The 26,544-nt window shown below is 44.4% G+C and overlaps 1 protein-coding gene across 1 annotated transcript; it reads left to right on the forward strand.

The window, feature by feature from the left end:
* Window positions 1-15,978: 15,978 nt before the first annotated feature.
* On the forward strand, window positions 15,979-26,282 carry LOC6726483 (S-phase kinase-associated protein 1). The gene is made up of 2 exons (XM_039298049.2): window positions 15,979-16,107; window positions 25,638-26,282. The coding sequence occupies exons 1-2, from the start codon at window positions 16,047-16,049 to the stop codon at window positions 26,141-26,143; spliced, it is 567 nt and encodes a 188-aa protein (XP_039153983.1). The 5' UTR covers window positions 15,979-16,046; the 3' UTR covers window positions 26,144-26,282.
* The last annotated feature ends 262 nt before the right edge of the window (window positions 26,283-26,544 follow it).

Genomic DNA, 26,544 nt, shown 5'->3' on the forward strand with positions numbered 1-26,544 from the left:
TTATGTTTTACAGTAGTGATCTTCCATCATAGTGACGATTGCATTACCAACTTTATTAATCAAAAATAATAATGCTCATAGTATTTTCTTAGTCTGGTGCCTTATCATGTTAGAAAATCAATTTTGAAAGAGCGCAGAGTACCTGAATTTGGACCTACCACCACCTGCAGCATGGGATTTGTCATCCCTGCTACTTGAGAGCAATTCTACGCAGAGTCTCTGCGCCACATGCCTCTCCATACCCGGATCTCGATCCTCGATATCCAACCGGGTAATTGCAAGGTGCGTGCATCGATATGTCTCTGCTATATCGGCAGATTTATACGGACAGACAAACGGACGGACGGACAGACAGACAAACGGACAGATAGACGGAGGAGGGCGGAACGAGGGTGGATCTTGCGTGCTGGTGTCAATCACAGTCCTTCTATCGCTCGGGTCGGGTTTTGGTCCCTCTGCGTGCAACTTGCGCACTTGTGTGCCGCAGTTAATGACTTTTTAATTGAGCGCGTACAGATGTCCGTCCCAGCGCCGTCACTTTTTCCCTTTTCTTTCTCTTAATTGCGCGGCACGATGGCAGCGAAATGAGCAACTTACACCTGTAACTTTGAATTCTCAATAATGCATTCTAACTACGTGGATGCAGGATTTCAATAATGTGACAGTAGCAATATGTTTATAACTGTATTTTTATTAAGTATGTACATAATACAATTAAAATGAAACATTATCTTTGTTCATTATTGCTCATGCAACCAAAGTAGATCATCTTGCAAGACTGTAATGTTGTATGGAATTCCATATGCACTCACTTCTTACATACTTCTTACATACACATATTAAATGCAGTTTTAAGACTTCTTTTTATTTAAAATATTAATTGGTAAATCCAACAAGAATGTATATTTCATTTGCTTTTAATTCGGTGCTTATATTTGCCAGCTTTTCATTAAATGTAAGTTATGTTTAAGATCAATTAGAGATGAGTTTAGCACAACTTTAAAATTTGTTGACATATATGTACATATGTACATATGTACATACACGAAGATTTATTTGTTTATATACTTGCATATGTACTCGTGTAGATTTCTATGTAAACGCACGCATTTATCTAGTATTTGCTCTTCACACGATAATTGTGAATTACAGAAATTGCTTACTTTTCGTTCTATACCCTAACAGAGGGTATCTTAGTTTTTTTTATAGAGGTGATGAAACTGTGAAAATTAAACCTTCTTAACTATATGTAGAAAAAAAGAAATCCAATTAATATTAAGAAACTCATGGTTTGTATCACATACATATGTATGTATGTACATAAGCATATGTACATGCATATGTACATATGATCCTATAAAAACAATCGGGTTGAATATTGTCGTCTTTATAGGGTTGATTTTAAAGATATTTTCAAGTAATATGATTTTTTCCCAGTACATGAGTAAATCATACCACATTTTCATATAAAATATATAACTTGTGAGCAAATTAAATACAATATTTTAAATACGTAAATACTATCTTGTATCTGTCAATATCTCTCCCAATTTATGTACATTTGTACATCCAGATATGGTCATTATTATTACTATTATTCATATTATTATTAAAACTTTGTGCGGATCGCTGTGGTGGGCCATTGTTGTTGTTTTTGTGTCTGTTGTTGTCTTGTTTGCTTGTCGGCTGTTTTCGTTTGCACAATATCTATATCTCACTCTCTTTCGTCCCTGGCGTTTTCTTTCGTTTTCTCTTCCCACTCTCCGCTTGTTTGCCCAACACTTCTTCTTCTTCTTCATCTTCTTTCACAGCGCTCTCTTCATCTTGCTCTGCTTCTTCTTCCACAGCGCCTTGAGTTTCGGTTCTCATTTGCATATCTCAAAGATTTTTATTTTTGCCAGTTACGATTTCAATTACTCGCCAGAAGAAGAGGAAGAAGAAGACGAAGCAGCAGAAACGCGAAGAAGAGCATAATAGTGATAGATGGATTGTGAAAGGGGGAGAGGGTGGTGATGGGTGGTGGGAAGAAAGAGAAGATCGATGGGTGAAAAAGAAACGGAAGAGCCGAACAGCCGGCAAGCAAAATAATGATCTTAGAGCCTCTTAAAACAGGGTGAAATGCGAGAAAAACCATCACAAAAACTAAGTACACACATTCACATACAGATACATATACAGATACAGATACGAATGACGATGGAAAAACACAATGGGCAACTAAGCCAAACCAAAACAACAAAACGAGCGACAAATACTGCTCGATCATAATTGAAAAATGCATGCTGGCCAGCAAAAACAATAACAACAGCCAAACAACAAAGAGAGAAAAAACAGCAGATGCAGAACGCACCAACAACAACAAATGCCATCGCATATTTTTAAGCAGTGGCAATGGAAGAGAAAGAGAGGGAGACAGAGGGAGAGCGACACGAAAAGGAGTTGAAAATGTAAAGGAATTCAATTTGAAATGCAAACAATGCAGCTCACACGCACACACACACACATGTACACATGCAGCAAAATGGCAATGGAACACGAACAGCGAAATGAGCAGAGAAGAAAGCAGCGCGGCGGCAGAGACGTCGGCTGAGGCAGAGACTACACTCGAAGAAAAACTGTGCAGAGTTACAGTAGTGTGTCCTGTGTGTATTTCATATTTATCAAACAATGATTATTTAGCGGGGATTTTCTTATTTTTCTATAGAAATATAGAGAAAGGGTAACATAGATGTACGTACAGAGTGTAAATGGGGATAATCTTAATCTAATTTTATCCGCAATGTATGGAAAATACAAATAAATCTTATAGTGCGGTATACCAATAATTAGAGGGTTATTTAAAAAAAAGGTTCTTACTCAAAAGGTAAAATTCAGTTGCGTAGGGGTTGCTATAGAACTGTAAAATACTTATTTCTAGCTCCAAATTTTGATTAAATGCAATGAATTGGTTGTTTTAAGAGACATTTATTTCAGTGTATGTTAACTTACACTTTCTACCACTAAAAGTAAGAGTATAATATACGATTCGAATCTAACGGATAATTGCAATGAAATTGCGAATATATGTATATAAAGAACTTGTATTATAGGGAAATACCGACAGCTTTTCGTCTTTATTTTAACTACCTTTTTTCAGTTATTAATTAATGTCATAAAGTCGTAGGGTTGCCACATAGTGCGACAAGGCAAATTGACACCGGAAATTGGGTAAACGCAGCCCCATCGGCGTGGGCAGTTGGCTTTCAGGGGGGAAAAGTGTGGGTAAAGTGGTGGGGAAGGTGGCAAATGGATGTGGATGTGGAAGGGTCACAGCTTGGCTGGCATTTCCTGTGGCCAACTGTACCTTCTCTTCCACACACACACACACACACACAAGCACAGGGGCAGGCTTACTCACACATGCGCCGAGTTTTAATCATTTAAAATCGCAACTGTTATTAATATTTAAGGCTTCCACATAATGGAAAGCATACACACACACAAACGCAGACACACACTCCTCGCCACACATACATATGTACTTACATTGCAAGGAATATATTATGATATCTACTCGTAGTATACTATTATCTCGAGTGGAGTTTTAAAGTTAATGTGGCGACAAAAAAGTTAAAAATATTAAAAATGATTTTTGCATGACTATATGAGCTGTTTGCATTGCAAATAACTATCGTTAGCAATCTGAAGAGCCCTCTTAGGTAGGCAATACTTTTTAGCCAGGATTTTAATATATACTAGATACTTTATTTAGATACTTATTATTATTAGAAACTTTATTTTGTTATTTTATTTAATTTATTATTTGGAAAGATACAGCTGCAAGGCCGGGAATTTGATATATTTTTGCATTGACCTAAAGTAATTTGTTGTCACTACTAATTAAATAAAATAATACTATAAAAAATATCAAATAATAGGAAAGTTAGACATTTCCTTTTCTCATTCCCTTTTCTTCCAGTGCAGCTTCATACATTTAATTCCACATGGACTTCCGAAATTGAACTGTATTTCCTCGCTGTGCGGCATGACCGTCGCCGCATTTTCGCCCACATGACCGCCAGCATACTCCGATCCCCCCCACCCCCTCGAACAAAATAATCCCCATTCCCCCCCCCGCCCGCCACTCACAACGCTCTAAAATATCCGAGCGCCAATTTAAATTTAATATCGACGCATGGGCGGACAATCCACCACCGACACACGCAGGACACTCGCAGGACTACAGCTCCTGCTGCTCCTTGTACTCTCGTAAATCTATTTGGCACATTCATGCATAAAGTATTTAGTATCTTCGAGATACCTTTTTAACCGCATGGCAACTACACACGCACAAGGGGGTGGGGGGTGTGTGTGTGTGTGTGTGGCATGGGTGTTGGGTGTTTGGCAGGCGTCAAGTTCACATGGCAGCCAACCAAAATGCGCGGACACTGGGAGAAAATCGTGGGGTGAAGGGGGTGGTGTGGGTGGGGTTGGTGGTTACTTGGACCAAACGGCCGACACTTTCACTTGCAAATTTCTGTGGCTGCTGCTGCTGTGTGTGTGTGTGTGAGTGTGTGCGTGTGTGTCTGTGTGCTTTTGATTGCGATTGTGTGTGCGTTAGCCTTCCAGCCCAAATAAATTAATTTCGAATGTAAACTCGGACGGAACAACAAACACAATTTAAACTGAAGACACACACACACACACACGCAAGCCAATGCAAAGGATATACCTCAAGATATTAGGAATGGGTTGACTTTCAACTAGGATTAAAAGCTTAAAACTAATGCGGATTAGATGATCACTCATTAAAACTAAACAGCAAGTACGGGAATTTTGAATCACATATGTATGTATCTCTATGGCAATTTAACTAAAGTCTACTTATTTACTTACTATATATTTTAATTCTATAAATCATGTGAGTTTTGCTAAGCAGATGAATTCTCCAGCAGTTCTACTAACTAAAATGAATAAAAATTGTGGATTAGGATGTTCAAAGGGAAAATACATTTTTAAAAACTAAGTGCTCCTGGAAAATGCTCAGTAAGGATTCATTTGGCCTAGGAAAATTCACAACCCCAAGCTTGAATGTTTTTTACAATACTAAGGCTAAAAACTTGCAACCACATTATGACATCTTACGCATTTTAAATTTAATATTTTAAGATATTAAAATATTCTGTAGGCTTGAAAATAAGTTAGTAGTCAAATGAGGCAAGTGAGTCTTCAAGGGGCAGATGATCATCAAATGCTGAATGCTGTGCAATCGAAAGCGGAAATTGCCGTGTGCGGATTTTCATCTGTTTCCACACCCCCCCCCCATCCCCATCAAAAACTGCTGGCCAAAACCAAAACTCCACCTTGCCGTGGGGCTTATGTGCCTAGTTTCCTAATGGCCAAGCCCACACCGCCTCCCCTGCCACTCCCACTCCCCACCGGAACTACGCACATACATACACACGCACACACACACACACACACACGTGCTGAAGTCGCAAAGGGATAATTTACGAAATTTGAATCTTAGAAATTGTTAAAAGCATTCCTCCTGCTCCATAGGCTCTCCCTCTCCCGCTCACTCCCCATCCCCAACTCCTTCCCCTTCCCTTTCCCCTTCCCACTTTCACTTTCCCTTTTACTCGCATTTCCCCCTTTCCATTTCCCTTTCATTCGCAACAACGCATGTGTGTGTATCCGCATGTATTTCAAAATTGCAAAATGTCTACCGTGGACATTCGAAGTCAGCATCGCCAGCGTCCGCCAAGTGAAACCCCCCCCCCCCTCCCCCCGCCCCATCCTAAACACACATACACATCATTGCACTGAGAGAAATTTGGGTGCATTATGATGCAGTTATGCTTAATTATGTTAGTTTGTTTGAGTACGGTTATGAACAATTCCCACAATATCTATGTATTTTTATAGATATTAATATATGTTAATATTAATATATTAATATATTTATATATTAATTTTTGATATATAATTATAATATTTTAGATAATAATATATATATTATATATCAATACATTTCACTGTTATATGAGTTTATATTGAAGGTACATTTGTATTTGGGTTACCTGTAAAGTAACGCTATTAACATACTTACTAGCAAACTCGAGTCTCTTTTTTGACAGTGTACTCCTCCTCTCTCTCTCTCTGTCTCTCTCTCGCTCACAATTTTGGCTCATACATCTTGGCTCGACGTCCTTGCCCCAAACTCATTTGTACAACGCCCCGCCGCCCCTCTCCGCACACCACCAACCGGAATTCGACTGACGTTGCCCCCCTGCCCCGCCCCCTGGGCTGTCAACCAACTCCACATCCCCCCCCTCCCGCTCCCCATCCAAGGAACACACGGAATATGTATACGTAATACGTAACGGACAGTCGATTTGTGGGAGGGGGTGGGGCAGGTGTTGGGGGTAGTAGCTGCCTTTGGATTTTGGACTTGAAAGTAGCGCGATAGACGAACACATTTGGTTGCGTGTGCGTCTGTGCACAGACTCCCCATTCCCCCCATTCCCCCTCCTCCCCCCGTCACATCCTTTTTGGCCAACTGCTTCCTGAACTGTTTTAAATGTGTGACAGCCGACAACAAACTCTGCCCCCCCCCCTTCCTTCCACCCGTGGCCAGCTAACCCCGCTATCCCCGTTTCCCCTTTCCGCAGCCACTGTAAGCGTTTTGAGAGGGGGGGAGGGGGGGGGGTTGATGGTTCTGCCCAGCCCCAGTTACACTCGGAAAAAATATGTTTTTCATATCGAATATTGAACATTTTATTTCTGCACCTTTTAAGCTTCTAGTAAAAAATGCAGAAATCTGTATTTTTGTATTTGATATATAATTTCATATTTGATTTATTATTGAGCGGAATATAATATTTATTAATATTGTTCAAAGCAAAGCATTAAATCTCCACCTTAGGAAAGATTCATAATAATAATATAAATATTTTAAATTGATAATTGTACAAAATATATCGGCTATTCTTAAGCAATGGTGAATTATGTAACAATGCATTGCAAATAATATAAGCATGTAAATATTTTTATTATCAATAATAATTCTTATTCAGTTTTATATACTTTTTTGTTATTAAATAGTATATTCAATGTAATGCCTATTTTTTTTTTACGAAAAGTGTAAGTCCCACCGCATTTCTCTCAGTGCACGCCCGTTGTCCTTGCTGTTTTTGCTTGCCCAGTTTTCGAAAATGTAAACTCATCATAAGTGAACCAGCATCAGCATGTGTGCCCCTGTGTGTGTGTGTGTGTGTGTGTGTTGTCCAAAAGGAGCCAACGCAGACATCGTTGACTTTGTTGTTGCTTTTGTGGGGTGGGTGTGGGTGGTTGTGGGTGGCAGTGGGCGGACATTGTGCGTGGCAAGTGCTGTGAATGGACATGCCACTCCAAGGCAGATGGGAAAGTGGGAGTGAACTGGGGGGCGGGGTTTGCTGAAAATCGGGAAATGAGGATATGCGGAAATGAGGAATGGGGTAGTGGGTGCGTAGTGGGAAAACGAACGAATTTTACAATTTTCCTTTCCTGCTGCTCACTGTGTGTACACATGGGCTTACACATAAATATATGTATGTACATATGTATGTATGCAAATGGCGAGGGTTGCCACAATAGTCATCAAGTCATCAAATAGTTTTGTACAACTAACGCAACTTATTGGGCATATTTGTATTTTTTGTGAAGATTAGATAGAATATTGTTAATATGTTGGCTAATAATCGAGATTAAGTTAACCCATGATAATTGCGTGTAAATAATGGATTTCATTACGGTTATAATTTGTAAATTATTGGTGTTTATACTAACACTGGTTGAATGCAACTCATTTTATGTTGCATACACTTATGGCACTAAAAATTACTTTAAATTATCTTTTTTAGTGTACTCTCCTTTCGCTACTTACAGTTCCTAGTTGTCCTGTTCAACGTGGACACACACACACATACACACACACAGACAAACAATATGGAAAGCATCTGGGCATAGAAAGTGGGCTGCGTGTGCGTTTTTTGGGAGAAAGTGGATGTGTGTCCAAGTGCACGTGGTGCGTCGTCGTTTGCGTCGTCTGGCATCAAAGCCAACCACCGGCCACAGCTTTCGTCCTTCGTCCTGCGTCCTTCCTTGGCTTCAGCTGCTGCTGCTGCTTTTGCGTAATTTTCGAGATTATTTCGCGCACACACACACACACGGGGGGGTTGTGTGCTTGTGTGGGTGTGGATTTGAGGGGTGGGGCTGATGGGATATGGACACACAGCCATGCATAATGATGTTGGCTTGTCCTGGACAGCAGCAGGCGCCCACCGAACTGGAGGACGGGTGGTTGGGTGGGCTGGTCTTGTCGTAGTTATTGCTTGCGGGCATTCATTTTAATTTTAAAACAACAGCAGAACGACGAGCCGAGGCCTAGAACACACAGCGCTTACAAATGGCAATCAATTTCAGACGCACACACACACACATGCAAACACGCACGGCTACAAGGGTTGTGCTGTGGGCCACTCACATTGTGGCATCTTGTTGCGAACATCTCCGGAAATTCGCAGGAGCGAGGCGGTCAAACGAGCAGCCGCCTCACATGGCGAACGGGAAAGGGGTAAATGGAAAGTGGCAGTTGGGCGGAGGACTTGTTCGGAGAACTCAAAAGAGGAATAGCCATTGATCCTGAAGGAATATCGAATACCAGGTACAGCAATGGTCACTCAAAATACAATCGAAAATAATCACAATTAATAAAATGGTATTTCCTACGGATAGGTTTGAAATTTACTCATAAAAGTGCTTAAAAATATGCCATACAAATGAGACAGTTTTAATATGACTTCAATATATTGTAAATGATTAATTTTATCACATTTTGCTATGAAGAAAGAACTTGATTTATGTGTAAAAATATCAATCGATTTTGGATATTGTTGTTACCACGTTATAAATGGTTTCAATGGGAACATAACCTCAAAAAACTACTACTACTACTTTTTTTTTCTTTTGGAATGCTTAGTGCCAGGTTTGGTTTTACTATTTATTTTTATATTTATATTTTTTTTACTATTTATTTATATTTACTATACTACCGCCGAATACTACTGCTTCAGAAAATGGTGCTAAAAACTTGATTCGATTTAATCGAAAACTATTTCGCTTAAAATCCGATGAAGGCATCAGGCGGCGCCAGTGGAAACCATCGAGGAATGTTAACGATTGCACTGGCCTCTGTCGGTTGCCAAATCAGGATGCTTTCCTTTTCCAGGACGAGTGGTGCACTGGACTTTGGATTGATAGAGATAGAACTCAGCTTGACCTCTATACGCCGGAGTGAGCTTCATTCATCAGCAGACCGGCAATATTCGGATGGTCAAAATGGAAATTTACCCTTAATACTTGCTCGCGTCTGCTTTTTGCCTGCCACCACCTCAGCTATCCACCTTCTACCCCAAACTGAAGCCAACTCCTTTGGACGCTTTCAGTGTCATTAGTTTTGAATAAGCCATAAATTAAAGATTAAAATATATGCCCGTGCGTACATACAAGCATATTCCAATGGGTGTGTGTCCGTATATACGAGTATACTGTCCGTATAGTAGAGACCCACTCTTCTCACATGCCCCACCCCCTTTTTTGGTAATGGCCATGGCCAGCCGAGCGGGGGAGGGGTTGCTAACTGAATGGAGGAGAAGTTAAAGTGAAAGGGAAACATAAGTCCAACAATGGCCCGAAGGCAACCCAACGACATTAGGAGGAGGAGGAGGAGGAGGAGGAGGAGGAGGAGTGGGATGGGTAGTGTTTAGAGTTCAGCACAATGACGAAGGCGCTTTAAGCAGTATCGCCCACCCCACCCCATCCACACACGTGGACCAACCCCAAAAAGCATTACAAATTTGCATATGTGTGCTCGTGTCCATGTGTGCGTGTGCCAAAAACTGCTGGCGTAGGTAAATTAGTTGCTCTATGAATGTGCTAATGTGTGTGTGTGTGTGCGTGCGAAGGTGGTGTTGGTGTGCACCGTTATCGAACACTTTCGCATGCCCCCGAAAATCTCCTAATACACTGGCAAAAACAAGAAAAATATATGTAAATATATCTAAAATAGAAACTATCCGAGTTTATTTAGGTCTAGGAATATATTATCATTTATCAATCCTGGTAGCTCTCGTTATGTTTTGGATTATATAATCATAGTTTTATTTTGTAGATATATGTAATTTTCATTATTCAAACACTGCTCTTGGTGTTTTAAAGTGATTTTAGGACAGTGAAACCAGACCTACATATAAAGTTAAGTGATTTGGAATGATTAGGATGGGTAAATGAAGGAACTTTTCTCTCAGTGACTTCATCTGCAGCCAGGAATGTTGCTTTAAAACTGTAAGTTTATGCGTGTGCCTGTGTGTGCTGAGTGGTTTGAGTGGGTGTGTGTGCCGAGGAGGGATGAGGGGGAGGGAGCAGCTTGGGCAGTTGTTGGCCAAGCTCACAAGCACACACACACACACACACACACTTACACTTGCGTAAGCAGCCTCACCTACACATAGGCAAGTTTAAATGTTCATCTGACGCATGCCCAACAAAGTATGCAACACAATTGGGCTAACTATGTTGCCTCCTGATTTATGAGGGGCGGAGGTGCCAGGGGGGTGGGGAAAAGGGTTGGATTTTGGGGAAATCATGTTGTTCCTTTCGGCTATGTGTGCATGGTTTTTTTTTTTTTTAATTCGTTTATTGAATCCTTATTCTAAACTATATACTATACAACATATAACATTTATGAGGACAAATCCAGGACTCCCCGCGGTATGGCCGTGAAGCATTGCTTCGCGAGGACGATCAGGATTTGCTCACTCGTGGACCCTCCTGGCTCTCTCGGCTCTTCTGAGCTCGGTGGTTATCGCTGCGGCGAAGCTGTTGACCGCTTGCCATTCCGCCTCCCCCTGCAGCATGAATGGGACTAGGTTGTCCGCATTCAGTCTGCCGCCAAGTACGGTTTCCAGGGAGCTCCGTTCCCTAGTGTATTTACCGCACGAGAAGAGAACATGCTCAGCTGTTTCGCTCCGACCACCTCCACACCATGGACAGTCATCCGCATCCTCGTGTCCAAAGCGCATCAGGTAGCTGCGAAAGCAGCCGTGCCCGCTGATCAGCTGCGTAAGGTGGAACGTAATGTCGCCGTGCTTCCGCTCTAGCCACGGCTTGAGGTTGGGTATCAGCTGCTGCGTCCAGCGACCCTTGGGCTCGTTGGTCCACCTGTGCTGCCATGACTCCAGGGTGTGCTGCCTTGCTTCAGCTCGAATTGCCTTCTTGACGCCGGGGGAGAGTCTTCGACCGTGGGTTTGGTTGAAGACCACTTCGTTTTCCTTCGCTAACAGGTCCAGAGGCGGTATCCCTGCGATCACCAAAGCCGCCGCGTTAGACACTGTTCTGAAGGCGCAGCAGACACGTAAGGCCGAAAGTCTGTGGGTAGCATTTAGGCCCTGGGCGTAGCTTTCGGTACCAAGCGCTTTTGCCCACACCGGGGCGGCATATAGCATGGTCGCTCGGGTGACGCTCGTCAGTAGCCTTCTGCTCGCCTGTTTTGGGCCTCGGGAGTTCAACATTATGTTTGAAAGCGCCCGATTTACTCCTGCTGCTTTAGAGTTAGCGTAGGCAAGGTGTTCCCGGAACGAAAGCCTGGTGTCTATCATGACTCCCAGATACTTGATTGCCCGAGTGGAGGACACCTTGGTACAGCCTACTTCGACGGTGGCCGTCTCCACCGCTTTCCTTGAGCTAATCAGGACAGCCTCAGTCTTCTCCGGCGCCAGCTCTAGCCCCATTGAACTGAGCCAATGTTCGATGGCCCTGATGTTTTGGTTGCAGCTTTCTTCGGCCTTGCCGGGATACTTGTCAACAACGAGCAAGGCCACGTCGTCCGCGAAGCCTACGATCTCGCTCCTCCCGACCAGCGGTAGACGAAGTATCCCGTCGTACATGGTGTTCCACAGAAGCGGGCCGAGGACCGAGCCTTGTGGGACTCCACCGGTGACCTGGTGCCTGAAGACGCCTTCCGACGACTCGCACAGTAAGACCCGATCAGAAAAATAGCTGCGTATGATCCTGACTAGGTAGGCTGGGACGCTGAAGCCAATTAGTGCTTCTAGGATCCGGTCCCATCTCGCTGTGTTGAAGGCGTTCCTGATGTCTAGAGTGACCATGAGGCAGTACTCTTTGCTGCCACCCTTCCATCTGGTGCCGTCGATTGCTTGGGCCGCTACTTCGACCACTCTGTTGACAGCGTCGACGGTGGACCGCGCTTTCCTGAATCCGAACTGGGACCGTGAGAGGTCACCCGCGTCGGCGATAGCCCTCTCAAGCCGAATACACACCAGTTTCTCCAGGAGCTTGCCAGTTCCATCGATGAGGCATATTGGCCGGAACGATGAAGGCTCCTCGGGTGGTTTCCCTGGTTTTGGGAGGAGAAGCAGCTTTTGGATTTTCCAGCAACTCGGGAAAACTCCTTCCTCCAGGCATTTGGTGAATGCCTTCGCAAACGAGTCTGGCTGGAGTTGGAGAGCAAGCCGAAGCGCCCTGTTCGGAATGCCGTCAGGTCCGGGGGCCTTGCCGTCCTTCAGCAGTTTTGCCAGCTCCAGGATCTCGTCACTGCTGACCGTGGCGTCGGAATCGACTTGGTCCCCTGTGGCTGGGTCGGCTGGGCGTAACCCATCCATCACAGGGAACAGGTGTTCCGCTACACTGCGGAGCATCGCTAGGTCCAGTAGCTTAGGAGTCCTGGTGTACGCCTTCTTGACCACCACCTTGTAGGCACTTCCCCATGGGTCGCTGTCGGCAGAGTCGCATAGGTCGAGGAAGCATTTGCGCTTGCTCTCCCTTATGGCTAACTTAAGCGTTTTTTTGCGGGCTCTGTATTCGGATTGGCGTTCGGCAAAGGACTCCGCACCTCTCGCGCGTTGGTAGCGACGTCTGGCGGAGAGGCACTCACGACGAGCCGTCTCTATCTCCTGGTTCCACCAGTAGACAGGGGCTCTTTGTCGGCTGTGCAGCCTGCTCGATTGCATGCTGGCGTCGCACGCGGCCTTCAGCCGTCTCATCAGCTCCACTGCCGTCTGCTCGGCTCCTTGTCTGCTCGCCATGGGTAGGAACTGCTCTCGAAACACCTGCGTGTCCAGAGAGTCCGTCTTGTATTTAATCCTGGCCTGGGCTGGTGTCTGGGCTTGGGACGAGGGTGGGCTTCCCAGGTCGCAGATGATGGCCAGATGGTCGCTGCCAGTGTAGTCCTCGCTGAGTCTCCACCTCGCTAGCCTGTACGACGAGCCGCTAGTGAAGGTGAGGTCCACCACAGAGCCCAGTCCGGCGCGCCTGAACGTGTGCCGGTTTCCATGGTTAAGAAGAGCCAGGTCCAACGTCGCGAAAGCCTCCAGCACCATCCTGCCTCTCGCATTGGTGGTTGAGCTGCCCCAGCTCTCTGACCATGCGTTGAAGTCGCCCGCTATTAGGACCTGGGTGCGGCCTCTAGCATCCGCTGCCAGTCTGTCCAGTGCCCGGCTGAATGCGATTAGGGTCAGGCTGGGGGCTAGGTATACGCTGTACACCCACCATCTGCCTACCCTGGCCCTAACAAATCCGATGTCCGAAAGAACATCGGTTATTTGCTGGGTTTCTCTGCTGCACCTCCAGATCGCTGCTTTCTTGGTGCGGTCGAAGGCCCAGTCTGGGCTAGCCGGCGTTCGGTAGGGCTCGCTAAGTAGCGCGAGCTCCACTCTGCGTTCACGCACCGTCTGCACTAGCAGGTCTTGGGCTGCCGTGCAGTGATTCAGGTTTAGCTGAATCAGCCGCATCATTGCAGTGCCTTTGGTGCTCCTTTACCCGCCAATGGGCACTTCCGGGTGCCCATTTGGTGGTTGGTCGCTTGGCTACCTCTGTTTGCGCACAAGAGGCACTTAGCTTCATTAGGGCACTCGGCGGCTTTGTGTCCCGCGGTCCCGCATCTGAAGCAGCACTGGCTTCTGTCCACGGTGCTTCTGCAGTGGGCCGCTATGTGGCCTTCTTCCAGGCATCTGAAGCATCTTTGGCGTGGCTCCAGCTCCTTGATCAAGCATTGGGACCATCCTACCCTCAGCTTGCCACGTTTGATCAGCGGGTCCGTCAGATTGGCTGGGACTGCTATCACCGCAGTCTTCCCTCCGTACTGCGATTGCCGAAGGCTCTTGATAGCCACGACTGCTGCAGGGATCTCTGCCTGGGCCTCCAAGGCACTCTTCAACTCGTCTTTCGTGGTGAGCTCGTCGAGGTCGCGAATCACAAATACCTTGGTTTGTGTTAACGCGCGAAGGCTGGCGCGGTCACCTAGCACCGCTCCCATGTCCATCTTGAGCTTCTGCGTCAGGTCTTGGGCTGAGGCACGTAGTTCGAGGAGCAGTTCGCCTTTGGCCGTCCTCTTCACCCTTGCTACGTTTTCCCCGATGGCCCTGAGCCTAGCGTCCTGCCCTCTTGTGACCAGGGACAGCACCTCGCTGTAAGGTAAGCCAGCTGTGGGGGTGATAACCAGCGCATCTGGTCTCTCCCTCGGCGGTCTCTTCTTGCGCGGTCCGGGCGGTTGCTGCAAGTTTGGTTGCGACTTCTTTCCCGCTACAGTGGCTTGGGGCGGAGCCCTTGGTAGGCGCTTGGGTCCCGCAGCCTTCTGGTGGTCGGGTCGCTGGGCTCTCTTCGCAGACAGCGCCGTGCGATCCTTTGGCTTAGGGCTGCCCTTAGAGTTGCACGGTTCTTCGAGGCCGGATGGGAGCTTAGGGGTGGTCTGTTGGCTAGCATCTGCTTTTGCCGTACGTCCGACCTTCGTTTTCTCCGCCTCCGGCAGCCTAGTGCGCAGCTTTAATTGGAGCTCCTTCAATCTGGCGAATGAGTTCTTCATTGCCAGATTAATGCTCCTCACCCCGTTGAGGTTGACCTTCGTCAGAAGGTCGTCCAGGATTTCTCCCATCTCCTCGATTTCTAGCTGGGGGGTCTTGACCCGCTTTGCTAGTTGAGATCTGGTAGGGGGTGATGTCGCCTCCAATGGTCTCTTGGGGGTGCCATCGCTCGGGTTTTGGGGTGGGGTCCTTAAAACCTTTGACCTTTTTCCAAACGCCAAGCTCTCCTCTTCTTTGCTTGCACTTGTTGCATTGCTTGTTCCGACGGCCAAGTGTGCCGCCGTCGGGGCGGGGATGGGGGGAATGTTGGGTAGGGCCTCCAGAATCCGTGCCCTAGCCTCGGGATTAGCCGAGGGTGGATTTCCACATATGTGGCTGCCACCTGGAGTAATATTGTTTTTTCCAGACATTCTGATTTTTGTTGCATTTTATTCCTACTGCCAGGTTTGCGGCTTTATACCTCTCGCCAGGTTTTAGGTTCACTGCCGGCCGATGCGGCGCAGACGCAGACCATTCTGCCGGCCAACTTGGCACAGACGCAGAATGGGTTTTAGTTTTGCTGATGCCCGGCTGCCAAGAGTACAGGCACAGGCCACGTAGCCGCCCAATTTGGGTCAGACGCGCCGTGGGCTTTGGGTGGGGGTGGTGTTGTGAGCAGGGCAAAAAAAGGTTGCTGCGGTGGGAGATATACCGCTCCAGCTCGGTCGCCAGAGCCCCGATTTTAAAGTGTGCCGCCTACGCGGGGGGGGTTGGCTATTGGTCTGCTCCTTGACTTTTAACACTAATCTTCTGCCTCTCCTGCTCGATTCATGGGTCTGTCTCCGGGATTCCATGGGATGTTGCCAAGGATAACCGTTGGCCGCCCATATATGTATGCTACGCCCGGAGAACAGATCGTTTGGTGGCTTCCGTAGCTGCCAACTTTCGTCAGTGAGTGCACTGGGTAGAAAGCGCCACCTATGCCAGGGGGCTCGTGCAGCCGACCAGCGCTGCCAGACCTGGGAGCTTTTGCCGTTTACCAGCACTGCTATCCCAGCTGACTGCGTGATCAGCTGACGTGACTGGCACTTGTCAGCCTCCACAACAACACGGAAGGAAGAGAAAATAGTGAAGAGAAAGTTGATTCCTACTCTCACCCTGTCCTGCCCCATGGCCCTGAAGATCGTCGACGGCGGGCAATCCCTGGACCCTTGGAGCTGTGCCTACTGCTGTGAGTACGGCCCAACCTTCGTGCGTTGGGGGACAGCCGCACCTGTCACTGTCGGGCCGGCGCGACCCGGGAAATTTCGAGATTTCCCACGAGCGCCAATTCAATGTACTTCGCGCGCGCGCAATTTTCCACCGTATTCCATGTGTGCATGGTGTGTGTGTGTGTGTGTGGGTGACAAACAATGGCCGAGAGGAACATGAAGCAACCCTTACAACTCACAACTTACAACTTACAACTTCTCCTGCCCCGAAAAAGGCGAAAACTACAAATGAATGCCCACCGAATGCCTCACAGTTGTAGCCAGTGTTGTCTAAGCCAAATATTTCGCTTTCCAGTTTTGATTATCAAAATAACTTAATTTATGTGGCCCAGCTATGCGTGTGTGTGTGTTTGCGTTTGCGAGTGTGAGTGAGCTTCTACTAAGTGGCAGCTCAAATGACGCAAATGTAGCATTGCTGCTGGTCCTTTTTGGGCAAAGGATGAAGGCATTAGGCAAACTTTTGGCCCAAAAATGTTCCGAGTTTGATTGTCATGGCCTCGTCCTGTTCATCCTGGTGCCATGATTGCTCCTCGTTCGGCAATAACTGTTAAAATAAAATGCCCAACTTTTCCATTCATTAAACACTTGTCTCCGCCGATCGCTGGGAGTAGTTCCGAGTTTTACGATAGTTGGTGTCCCATTCCGCAAAATAGAATTACGTGCGCAATTTGGAGGCAGGCGAATTATTTGTAATTGCTCCAAAGGGTTACGTTTGGTATCTCGAAGTTGGGCACTCGGCTATGGAACATCTGTGTTAATGAGTGTAGTTCTCAAAAACTAGTTATCATGCTTATGTACATCTTTAGTGACGAATGCATCCTACAATGTTTTCCAGTCTAATATGGAAATCTCACTGGTTAACCGCTTAACATGTAAATCAATTTCTATTAATATTTGATCAATATTCAATATTTTATACTTTGAATTAAGACTTTCGACATTATGTGCAAAATAGATGGGATCATAGATTAATAATGCTCATTATCATTTAAGCGCGAAATTCGCAGTGGAAAGAGTTTATTACGAAGGGCAACGGTTATTGACTTGTTTTCTTGAGGCTTCCAGTCCATCAAGTGCCCGCTTTTCGGATCCTTTCCTTGGGCTAAGTACTTGAGCGCAAAGATTGAGAGTGAAAGGCCCACCAGGTCCAATTAAACATAATTGCCGACCTCCCACCTCTGACCACCTTCCACCACCTCCCACCTCCCGCCGCCCAACTGCACCCCATTCCTCATCTCCGCCAAGAATACCGAGTAAAAAAAAAAAGAGAGAAAAGTTTCCAAAGAATGGCACAAAGGCAAGAAAAAAGCGAATGAAATGATTGGACCCCCAGTGAAGGTCCAGTAAATAGAGTCTTGGATCCTTGGAACTCGGACACCCCTCTGCATCCCGGATCCCGGATCCCGGATCCCGGATTCCGGGAGTGTGGCAGTCGTGTGCTGGGAAGGGTGGAAGGGTTGGTCCAGCCGAACTGGGTAAATGAAAATTGGCATTTATATAAATTCGGAATGCAAAGTGAGACGCAAAAAAAGGGAAATTATAAGAGCGAAAGTTGGGAAAAAAGGGTGGCAGGTCTGGAGGCGGTGCACCGCGGTGGTGGTGGTGGTGCTGCTGGTGGTGGTGGTGGTGGTGGGATAAACGCAGATAGAGAGGCCATTAAGATAATCAATCTCATTAATGGAAAGCCATTCCTTATGCATCAGGTCACAAATCCATCCTTGGGATTATAGAAGATCTAAATATGCGCAAGATCTTTCTATTTTTTAAGGTTCGTCGGGCAAAACTGACCGGACCTCAATGTCTTCGTACTGTCACTTTATTTTCCTTCCCATTCCCATTCCCCCTCCTCCTCCCCCCCCCCCCCCCAGCGCATTTTTTACTTTACTTTCACTTTCCTCCGACTTTTCTCTTTGACATACCCTTTCCCATGCTGTCAGTTCACTGGTACAATCGAGTTCATAATTTATTGGTTTTTTTTTTTTTTTTTTTTTTTATTTATTTCTTTTTTGATCATAGGAATAAAACAAAATTTCTTGAGATTTTATAATATTTACACAATTATTTGATTATTTTTATTTTTTTATTTATTTTTTTATTTATTTATTTTTTTATTTTTTTTTTTATTTCTTTTTTTTATTTTTTTTTTTTTGATATTTTCCCACTTCTTTGCTAGGGAAGTGTATTGCTATGTGGGTGTTCTCCGCTTCGGCCAGTCAGTCACCTTGTGGCCTTCCAAACACCTTCTTTGGTCCCACTAGTCCACCCCTTTACTTGCGCCCTCTGTCCGTTGTAGGTTGTCCGTTCGCAAAAGCCCGGGCTTTCGCTTTTTATTTACTCGCCTTGGAGCGTGCACTTTATGTCCGAAGGAGGAAACTCTCCCTCTATTTCGGCCTCCTTTTTTGTGATATTTTTTCCCTCAGCATATATTCGCAGTTTTTTTCGGTCCTCGTGCCTCTTCTTATTTTGCAGCGCCTTCTTCTTTTCAGTTTCGGTGCTTTTTTCGGGTGTTTAAATTAGAACTTTGTTCGTGCTCTGAATTTTTAAGTTATAAACTCAAGGGGGTATTGCTTGAGAAGCTCGCCCCTTTCGCAACCCCACCCCTCCTGTCCAGTCCTTTGACTTTCACTTTTCTCCCTCTTAACCATTTCTCTTGTTTGGCCAGCACAAAAAAGGAAAAAATTCTACGAAAATTCTCGACTAAAGGGGAAAATGAGTTTTTTCACTTAGGGGGCCAAAGAGGAGTGTGGAAAATGGGAAGAAAGGTGGGGGGGGGGCAATGGGGCGAAGATGCAGAGCCTAAGCAGCCGTTGATACATTGGGTCCACTCTAAATGCTCCACTGTGGCCACCCAGAACAGCTGCTCCAGCGCCACCATCTCGCCCACTTCATCCTGGGGCGCAGATCCTTGGGGTTATTATCAAATTGAATAAAAATAAATGCGACTTCGTGTGAGTTTAAATTTGGCCATGTGTGGCGTGGATGGGGCTTCTTGGCTAATGGGAGTGTTACGAAACTTGTTGCTACTGGCCATAACGAGCGGAGAATCTGTCTGGGGATTGTGGCCGAAATTGGGCTAGGGATTGGAACTGGAATTGGAATTGGGAGCAGGAATGGAGGCCCATCCATTAGGTCCCTGAATTCCGCCTGCGCCATTGACCCCACCTGCAGTTTCTTTGAGTTTTTCAATAGAATAGATCCTTGGGAAGCTTCTGATATGTGCAGCACTTTCAACGAGGAATCCATTAAAGCAGCACATTTTAAATCAGAAATGAATGTGCGATCGGAATACATAACGATTTCGAGAAGATTTTTATACCATATAAGACATGGTAGTTCCTATTATGGAAATAGTTTGAGTGCAGATGCGTTTATTCTGTTCCATTTCGTAATTAATAATAATCATTAACATTTAGTTAGGAAATCTGTAATTGAATTCAGAATGCCAGATGGATTGTATCGGAATACCAAATAAATAAGCAAATGGCGTTCAGCTGTCAGTGAAAAAACTTAAAAATTCAAATTTATAATTGACTGCTCATTTTCTGCATTAACTATTATATATATGTGCTTCTAGGGGTTGAAGGGAAATCTTTCCCATGAAAGCGGGTAAAATACGGCGACAAATGTATTTTTGAAAAAAAAAACTGAATTTAAATTAAAATTTGGGGTTGTTTTAATGGATTATGACTTTCGGAAAACCACAAAGTTCTGATTTGCTCACCTTCTCAGTGCGATAAAGGAAAAAAAAAACAAATTACGCAGCTTCAAACCCTTTTACACTCAGTGAGAAAATGAAAATATTGTTTTAGGGAATCGATCTCAGCTAACCTTCCGCCTTTTTATTTCGAAATCCATTTTTTGAACTAGGAAACTTGCGTGGAACCCCAAATTGACCTCGAATTGACCCAACTGACTGCGAATCGCCAAGTTTTGCCAACTACTTACACATCAAAGGCAAATTAAGCAAATGAAAGGCTTGTGCAATGCACCCATTTCTTCGGCTAACAATTCAAGTGAAAATCCGAGAGATAAACACACAGCAGTCCATGGAAAGTGAAAACGGGAAAACGGGAAAAACCGGACATTGGCAAAAGGGGTTGGCCACCCACAATATGCTCCATCCCCCAATGATGTGTCCATCCAATAAATATATGTACACGTACATATATATATAGAAGAAAAATGTAAAAAATTACATAAATGTAATTTCAGTCGGTGCGCGCCACATAGAACAACAACCCCCATCCAAAGTTTTCCAAAGGGCCGAGACCTGGTTATTAAAATTTCCTTTTAAAAATAAATGAAAACTAAATAGATGTGAGAGGAAGGGGGCAAAAGTGTGATTTTACCCCCATTTCGCTCTTTTCGATTTTTTATACCCCCCGCCCCATATCCTTGGTCCTTTTTCATTCCCTCCTCGCGGCATAGATTTATCTCGTCCTTTAGCGAAACTTTTTAACCCTTTTGTTTAATTAAAAAACACAGAAAACGAACGGAAAAAAGCGCGTGTTGTGGGGGAACCTGCAAGAAGAAGACGAGAAATAGGAAGATGATGGGCAAGGACAAAGGACGAAGAAGGAAGGACGAAGGCCGCGATAGGACAGCTGGCGCTGGATTTTAAAATGCTTTTCAATACGAAAACCAAAAAAACAGAAAACGTACCCAAACGCACCGAAAAAAAGCAGCAGAAAAATGGAAAGCAAAGTACATAAATTTCGACAGCCGTTGTCCTGAAAAAAGGGTTAAAAAAGGGGGTTGGGCAGCGGCGGCTGTTGTAAAAAAGCAAAGAAAAAGTAAAGTAATTATTTTGCATTTGCGTAGATAAATTAACGATGATGGCGCGATGCCCAAAGAACCGAAAAGGGGGCCAAAAACAAAAAGCTGAGATAGATGGTCAAAGGAGCTAGACGGGCCATCTGCATTGCGGCTAAAGAAGATAGAGGTTGGCCAAGGCAGTGACAATGCGGTGTGTCCATGGGCAGGGGATCGACCCACCCCCAGTCAACCCCCCTCCCCCTTTGAGCCCCTTCCATGGGCGTCACTAACCCCATCATTATGCCAATTCGGTTGTCAAAACTTTGTGCGTACTTTGCTGCTTCTCCGCGTCTCTTTTTCATCGTTTTTACCCTTTTTTGGTTTTTTGTTTCACTTTTTATTATTTTTTTTTTTTTGCATTTGTCGCGCTTTATGGCCTTTAAGAATTTTTTGGGTGGTGGGGGTGTGGCCGGCGTGGGGGATGGGCGCGCAGCCCCAAAGTGCGTCGGCTTGATTTTCGTTGCTGAGATTCCTGGCCGGGCATCATTTGAATATGCATGAGCGCAGGGTTCGTTGATGAATGCCACGTGCGTAGGCGGACAGCCAGTTTTGGTTGGACCACTGGCGTGGCTTATGGTTTCAAATGAGAACTCTATATTCACGTAAAGAGGGAAAACCAGCTAACTCCGTACTAAACACACACATGTGCGTAAGGCACTTCGACTAACTGTTGTATAGTTTTTACGGACGGACAGTCCAACGGACACACGGACGGACAAACGAAAAAAGCTTGATCAATTCGTTTAGTCATTTTGAATAGTAGTATTCCCCTTTACTTCACAATTACCCCGTATAAATAGAAGTAACGAAGTAAAGTCAAAACAAGATAGAATGCTATAGTCGAGTTCACCGACTATCAGATACCCGTTACTCAGCTAGTTTGAATGCGAACGCCAAGTTTCATCATTTTTCATTTATCGATAGATATTGGGGAATGAAATGAAAAAAAGTTGAAAAATATTTCCAAAGTTAGAGAGGGCGTGGCAAAAAGTTTTCTGGCAAATCGTTAAAAATTCACAGAACTGATAAAATTATGCAAAAATATCAAACGTGGTAAAAAATTGTTTGTTTGAGTAAAGGGTATAAATACAAGTTAATAGTCAGCTAGTCAAGTTAAACGATTAATGTTCAGTTGATTACTTAAGTTTGTTCCTTTTGGTAAACTATTGCTACCTAAGTGTTAAATGACCACTTTTACTACTTAAAAATGTGAACAGGACTCCAAACAACTAGGCGGATGAATAATATTTGCTAAGTATCAAAGTTGTACTACGCTGATTGGAAACTCGGGGCCAAGGATAAGGTCCATGATAGATCATGGAGCCTCGGACTGATCACTGTTCAATTGCTCCTCAAAACTTGGCATAGATCCCCTCGTAACTGACGCCCCTGCTACCGATTTTCCCCCAACCACCTTGTTCCTTACGCGCTTTTTCATCCTTACGCACGATTTTGGCTTTTTTCGCCTTTTTGCATGCACAAGAGGCGAGTGGAAAAAAACTCGGGCCAAATAAAAAGGGGTTGATAATGGTCACTAGCAAATTGGTAGTACACAGCCACCAGAGAACGGGAGGATCCCCGCCCACTCAGGTCACTCGGCTGTGGACCAACCAACCGTCGGCGAGGACAAAACAAAAAGTGGAAAAGTGGTTGATTTTTCTTTATTTATTTATTCTTTTTTCTATATGATTTTCTAATGTTGTTGCTGTTGTATTATTTGATTTGCCTCGCAATTTCAGTGCTAAGATTTTCGCTCTTCCTTCGGCCAGGATGAATATATATATATGCATATATATGTATGTACATAGGAGGTAAATAGCGCGAGCGAGTGGGACAGATTGATGGGGTCTGCTTCTAATGGTTTTTAAATTTGGTAATATTTCAATGCCATTTTCGGCTAACGCGCATCGCGAGAAATTCCGTCCAAAAACTGAGAGAAAGCCTCGAAACGCCAGAAGGTACAGTTGGCAACAAAGGGTAGAGCGAACCCCTTTCTTCTTCCTTCTTTTGCATTCGTCTCTAATTAGGCCGCGACGCCATCTGTTGGCCAGCGTTGAAAGCTAAGAGCTCCATTGATTTGCGTAGAAGAACGCGGAAAACTCTGAGCGAAAAAGTGAATGAAAAATTTAAAGGCCCCACATGAATTGGCATAACGTGCACACACATGCACAAATAAACCAAATAGAGGGACAGACAAGCGCTTCACACTTGCGTTATTTTTGGCCAGCGGGCAAAGTGAAAGCGAGTGAAAGCGGGAAAAAGGGGCAAGCGACGCGTCCAGACGCAAGTGAAAGTCAAATGGGGGTAGGAACGCACACACTCGCAGCCACACAGACACATGTGGCACGAGCTAAAGAACGTAATCGCTCGTAAGTCCTGGCGTCCAGTAAAAAATTCAAAAAAAAAAAAAATAATGCGAATTGCGAAAACAGGAAACGAGAAAGCTCCTCGAGTCCTGTGTAAAAAATTCATGCGTGTGTGTGCGTTTGGCACGGTCGAACTCGCACACACACCCCCTTATTATCGCCCCACCACCGCCACGCACACAAGCACAGACACACACGTCCCCGTCAGTCACAAGTCATTGGATGTCCTTCGTCCTTCGTCCTTCGCAGTCGGCAGCTGCTGGCAATTCCCGGCCAATACAGCCAGACATCTACGCTTCAAATTTCAATATATTGAATAATACAGAGATCAAAGTTCTGGCCATGCACCAGTCGATTTTGAAGGACGAACAACGATGGGCGGGGAAAAACTTGGAATACATTTGGGAAATTGAAAACATTTGCGGATGCCAGCGTTTTGAGCTCAAGCGATTTGATCGGACTTCAAAAACAGGCTAAAAATTGCTCCCCTGGGAATCCTGTGCTACCAGAGTCTTTCATCCTCCTCTAGTCAATCATAAGGTGAAGCTATTGGCTATCCAAAACTGGCACTCTTTCGGCCGAATTGCATCCACGTTCAGTATTAAGACTCAGTACTAAAGCCAGCAAACCGAAATTCTTTATACAACAATTTGGCCTAAACGATAATCCATTAATACTGTACTGTACAAGATACTGTGTATCTTGGCTTGAATCTTAAATTTTTGACATTTGAGCAGGTAATGTCAGCCTACTTCCAAAGACACTAGAATAACAAGATGCGTAACGCCATACAAATTTTTGGCACGCGATTTTTTGGCCGTGGCTCTAGAGGTGGCTCCAGGCTCTCTCGAGTTTTCGAGAGTTCGAGAGAGAAAGAGCGGAGAGCGCTACAGCAAACAGCTCTTTTCTACGCATACAGTGATAGCAGACAACTGTATGTGTGCATACGTGTGCTCATGCATTGTAAATTTGACAAAATATGCCCTTCACCTTAGATGTTCGTTGACTTTAAATCTATATTACTATTACTATTATTATTAAAACAAGAATTTTTCGGATGGTGCCAATTGATAAACACCATCCGAAAAATTCTTGTTTTGCATTGCCTTAACGTTATTATTATTTAAATAAAGCTTAGAAATAGAAATAGACGAATCTATGTACATCACAAAATAAATTTCTCATTAGGGTATTCAGCTTGCGACGTGAGAAAAATTAATAAGGCAGTGATTGTTGAGTGCTTGTGTCCGCACTTTGTGCCTCCAGATATGACTTTTGCAATAAACAGTTTTCATATTTTTATTTATTTTATTAATTTTTATTACTTAAATTTTTAATATTTCGGAAAACTAAGGGCACCATCTGATCTTTTTATTAATATTTGTAAAATACACATTAAAGTTTTTGAAATATTTTTAAAAATAATAAAAAACAAATGTATATAAAAAAATGTTTTGTTGAGCATTAGTGCACAAATAAAAGTAGTGTATATATATTACACATAATTAAATATCAACATAAATATAAATATGTAAAAGGTAGCTTATTCGAACGGCGGTCTTAAATAACGAATTTAAAAAATTTTTTAAATTATAATAGTCAGGGCGTGAATTTTTATTTTATTTCATCATAATGCTACGAAATTGGCCAAAACTTCAAATGTGTAAATTCGATCTTCGATCTTCGATCAGAATTGATTTCGGCCCAAAATCGTCTTCTAGCACAAATACGCACACATATACGCGTTCTCGTCTCTTGTTTTTACTCACACAAGCAAGCAAATTCTATTTTTAGATTTCTTACGCTCTCAGCGTAAGCGAGCGGAAAGAGAGCAAATTTGGCCTTCACCAAACGAATGTATGGCCGTTACGCATCTTGTTATTCTACTGTCTTTGCTACGTCCTATCTCTAAAGCAGTTCAACTCCTGCTTGCTAAAGCAGTCCCCTCTGTTAACGATGTTTTCTACATGGTTCTTTCCGGAACCATTATTTCGAAATTTTTGATTGAGCACTTATCCAACATTCATATAGGTTTTAAAATTCATATTACGCTTTCAGATAAGGTCGGATATTGTAAATAACACACGATTCTCAATAAGAAATCTAATGCGAATCTACAGTTCTTGATGTTAACACTGCCAATTTCCAGTGTGTACACATCTGACGACGGTGTTTCCGCAGTGATCCCATCTGGTCACTCTGTTCTCTATTTCTTTCCTATTCCTTTTCCTTTGAACTTTCGAATCGTCTAGTTGTCACGTGCTCTATCAATCATCTCATATTGTACCTCTAAATCTCTCTAAAAGCAGTTTGGCAAATTCAAAGGCAAAGCAAACCGAAAATGGATGCTTCCAACGTTAAACATGAGCCCTCGGATGCCTCCATCATCACGCTTGAATCCTCGGATGGGGTGATCTTTCCGGCGGAATTCCGAGTCGTCAAGGTCTCCGAAACCGTCAAGACCATGTTGGCGGCCTCTGCCTTGGAAAACGGCGGGAATGCAATTGTGCCGCTGCCCAATGTGGACGCGTTCATCCTAAATAAGATTTTAATCTGGGCCGATCACCACAAGAACGATGATGCCCAGGCAACGGAGGCTGTGGAGGTGATCCCGGGAAGCCCACCTGTCATCTCCCCATGGGACGCCAGCTTTATGGACGTCGATCTACCCACCTTGTTCGAAATCGTACATGCCGCCAAGTATCTGGAGATCAAGGACCTAGTGGCTCTCTGTTGCAAGACATTGGCCAATATGATTCGGGGCAAGACTCCCGAGCAGATCTGCAGCATCTTCAACATCACGAATGACTTGTAAGGCACAGTCTCTTTCGGACCAAATCCACCTGGGACACCTGGAGAAGAAGAGGAGAAAACTTTCTGCACTGCAACCCCACTTTGTTGAGAACTTTTTTGTTTCACCTGAATAAATATGAATACCAGTGTTGGGAAAAGTACATTTTGTTTTACCTAAGAAAATGTGTTGGACTACAATAAATAAAACAGGTGATAATTGGTATCAAAAATTATTTCCTTTAATCAAATTAGAGTGACAGCTGATCAGTACTTATGAGGTTTTCAAGAACAATGGAATTCAATTTAAGCTCTAAAAGGATCTCTGTTGCAAGACGGTGGCCCATATGATTAGGGGCAAGACTAGTGGGGCGAGGACCTGTGGGGCACAGTCTTTTTCGGACCAAATCCGGTTGCGACACCTGG

This window comes from Drosophila simulans, chromosome X, assembly GCF_016746395.2.
Source record: "Drosophila simulans strain w501 chromosome X, Prin_Dsim_3.1, whole genome shotgun sequence".
NCBI lineage: Eukaryota > Metazoa > Arthropoda > Insecta > Diptera > Drosophilidae > Drosophila > Drosophila simulans.

Coding starts and splice junctions, on each gene's coding strand:
- LOC6726483 (XM_039298049.2), top strand. CDS start 16,047: ATGGCCCTGAAGATCGTCGACGGCGGGCAATCCCTGGACCCTTGGAGC. Junction 16,108..25,637: donor TTGGAGCTGTGCCTACTGCT/GTGAGTACGGCC, acceptor CTCTAAAAGCAG/TTTGGCAAATTCAAAGGCAA.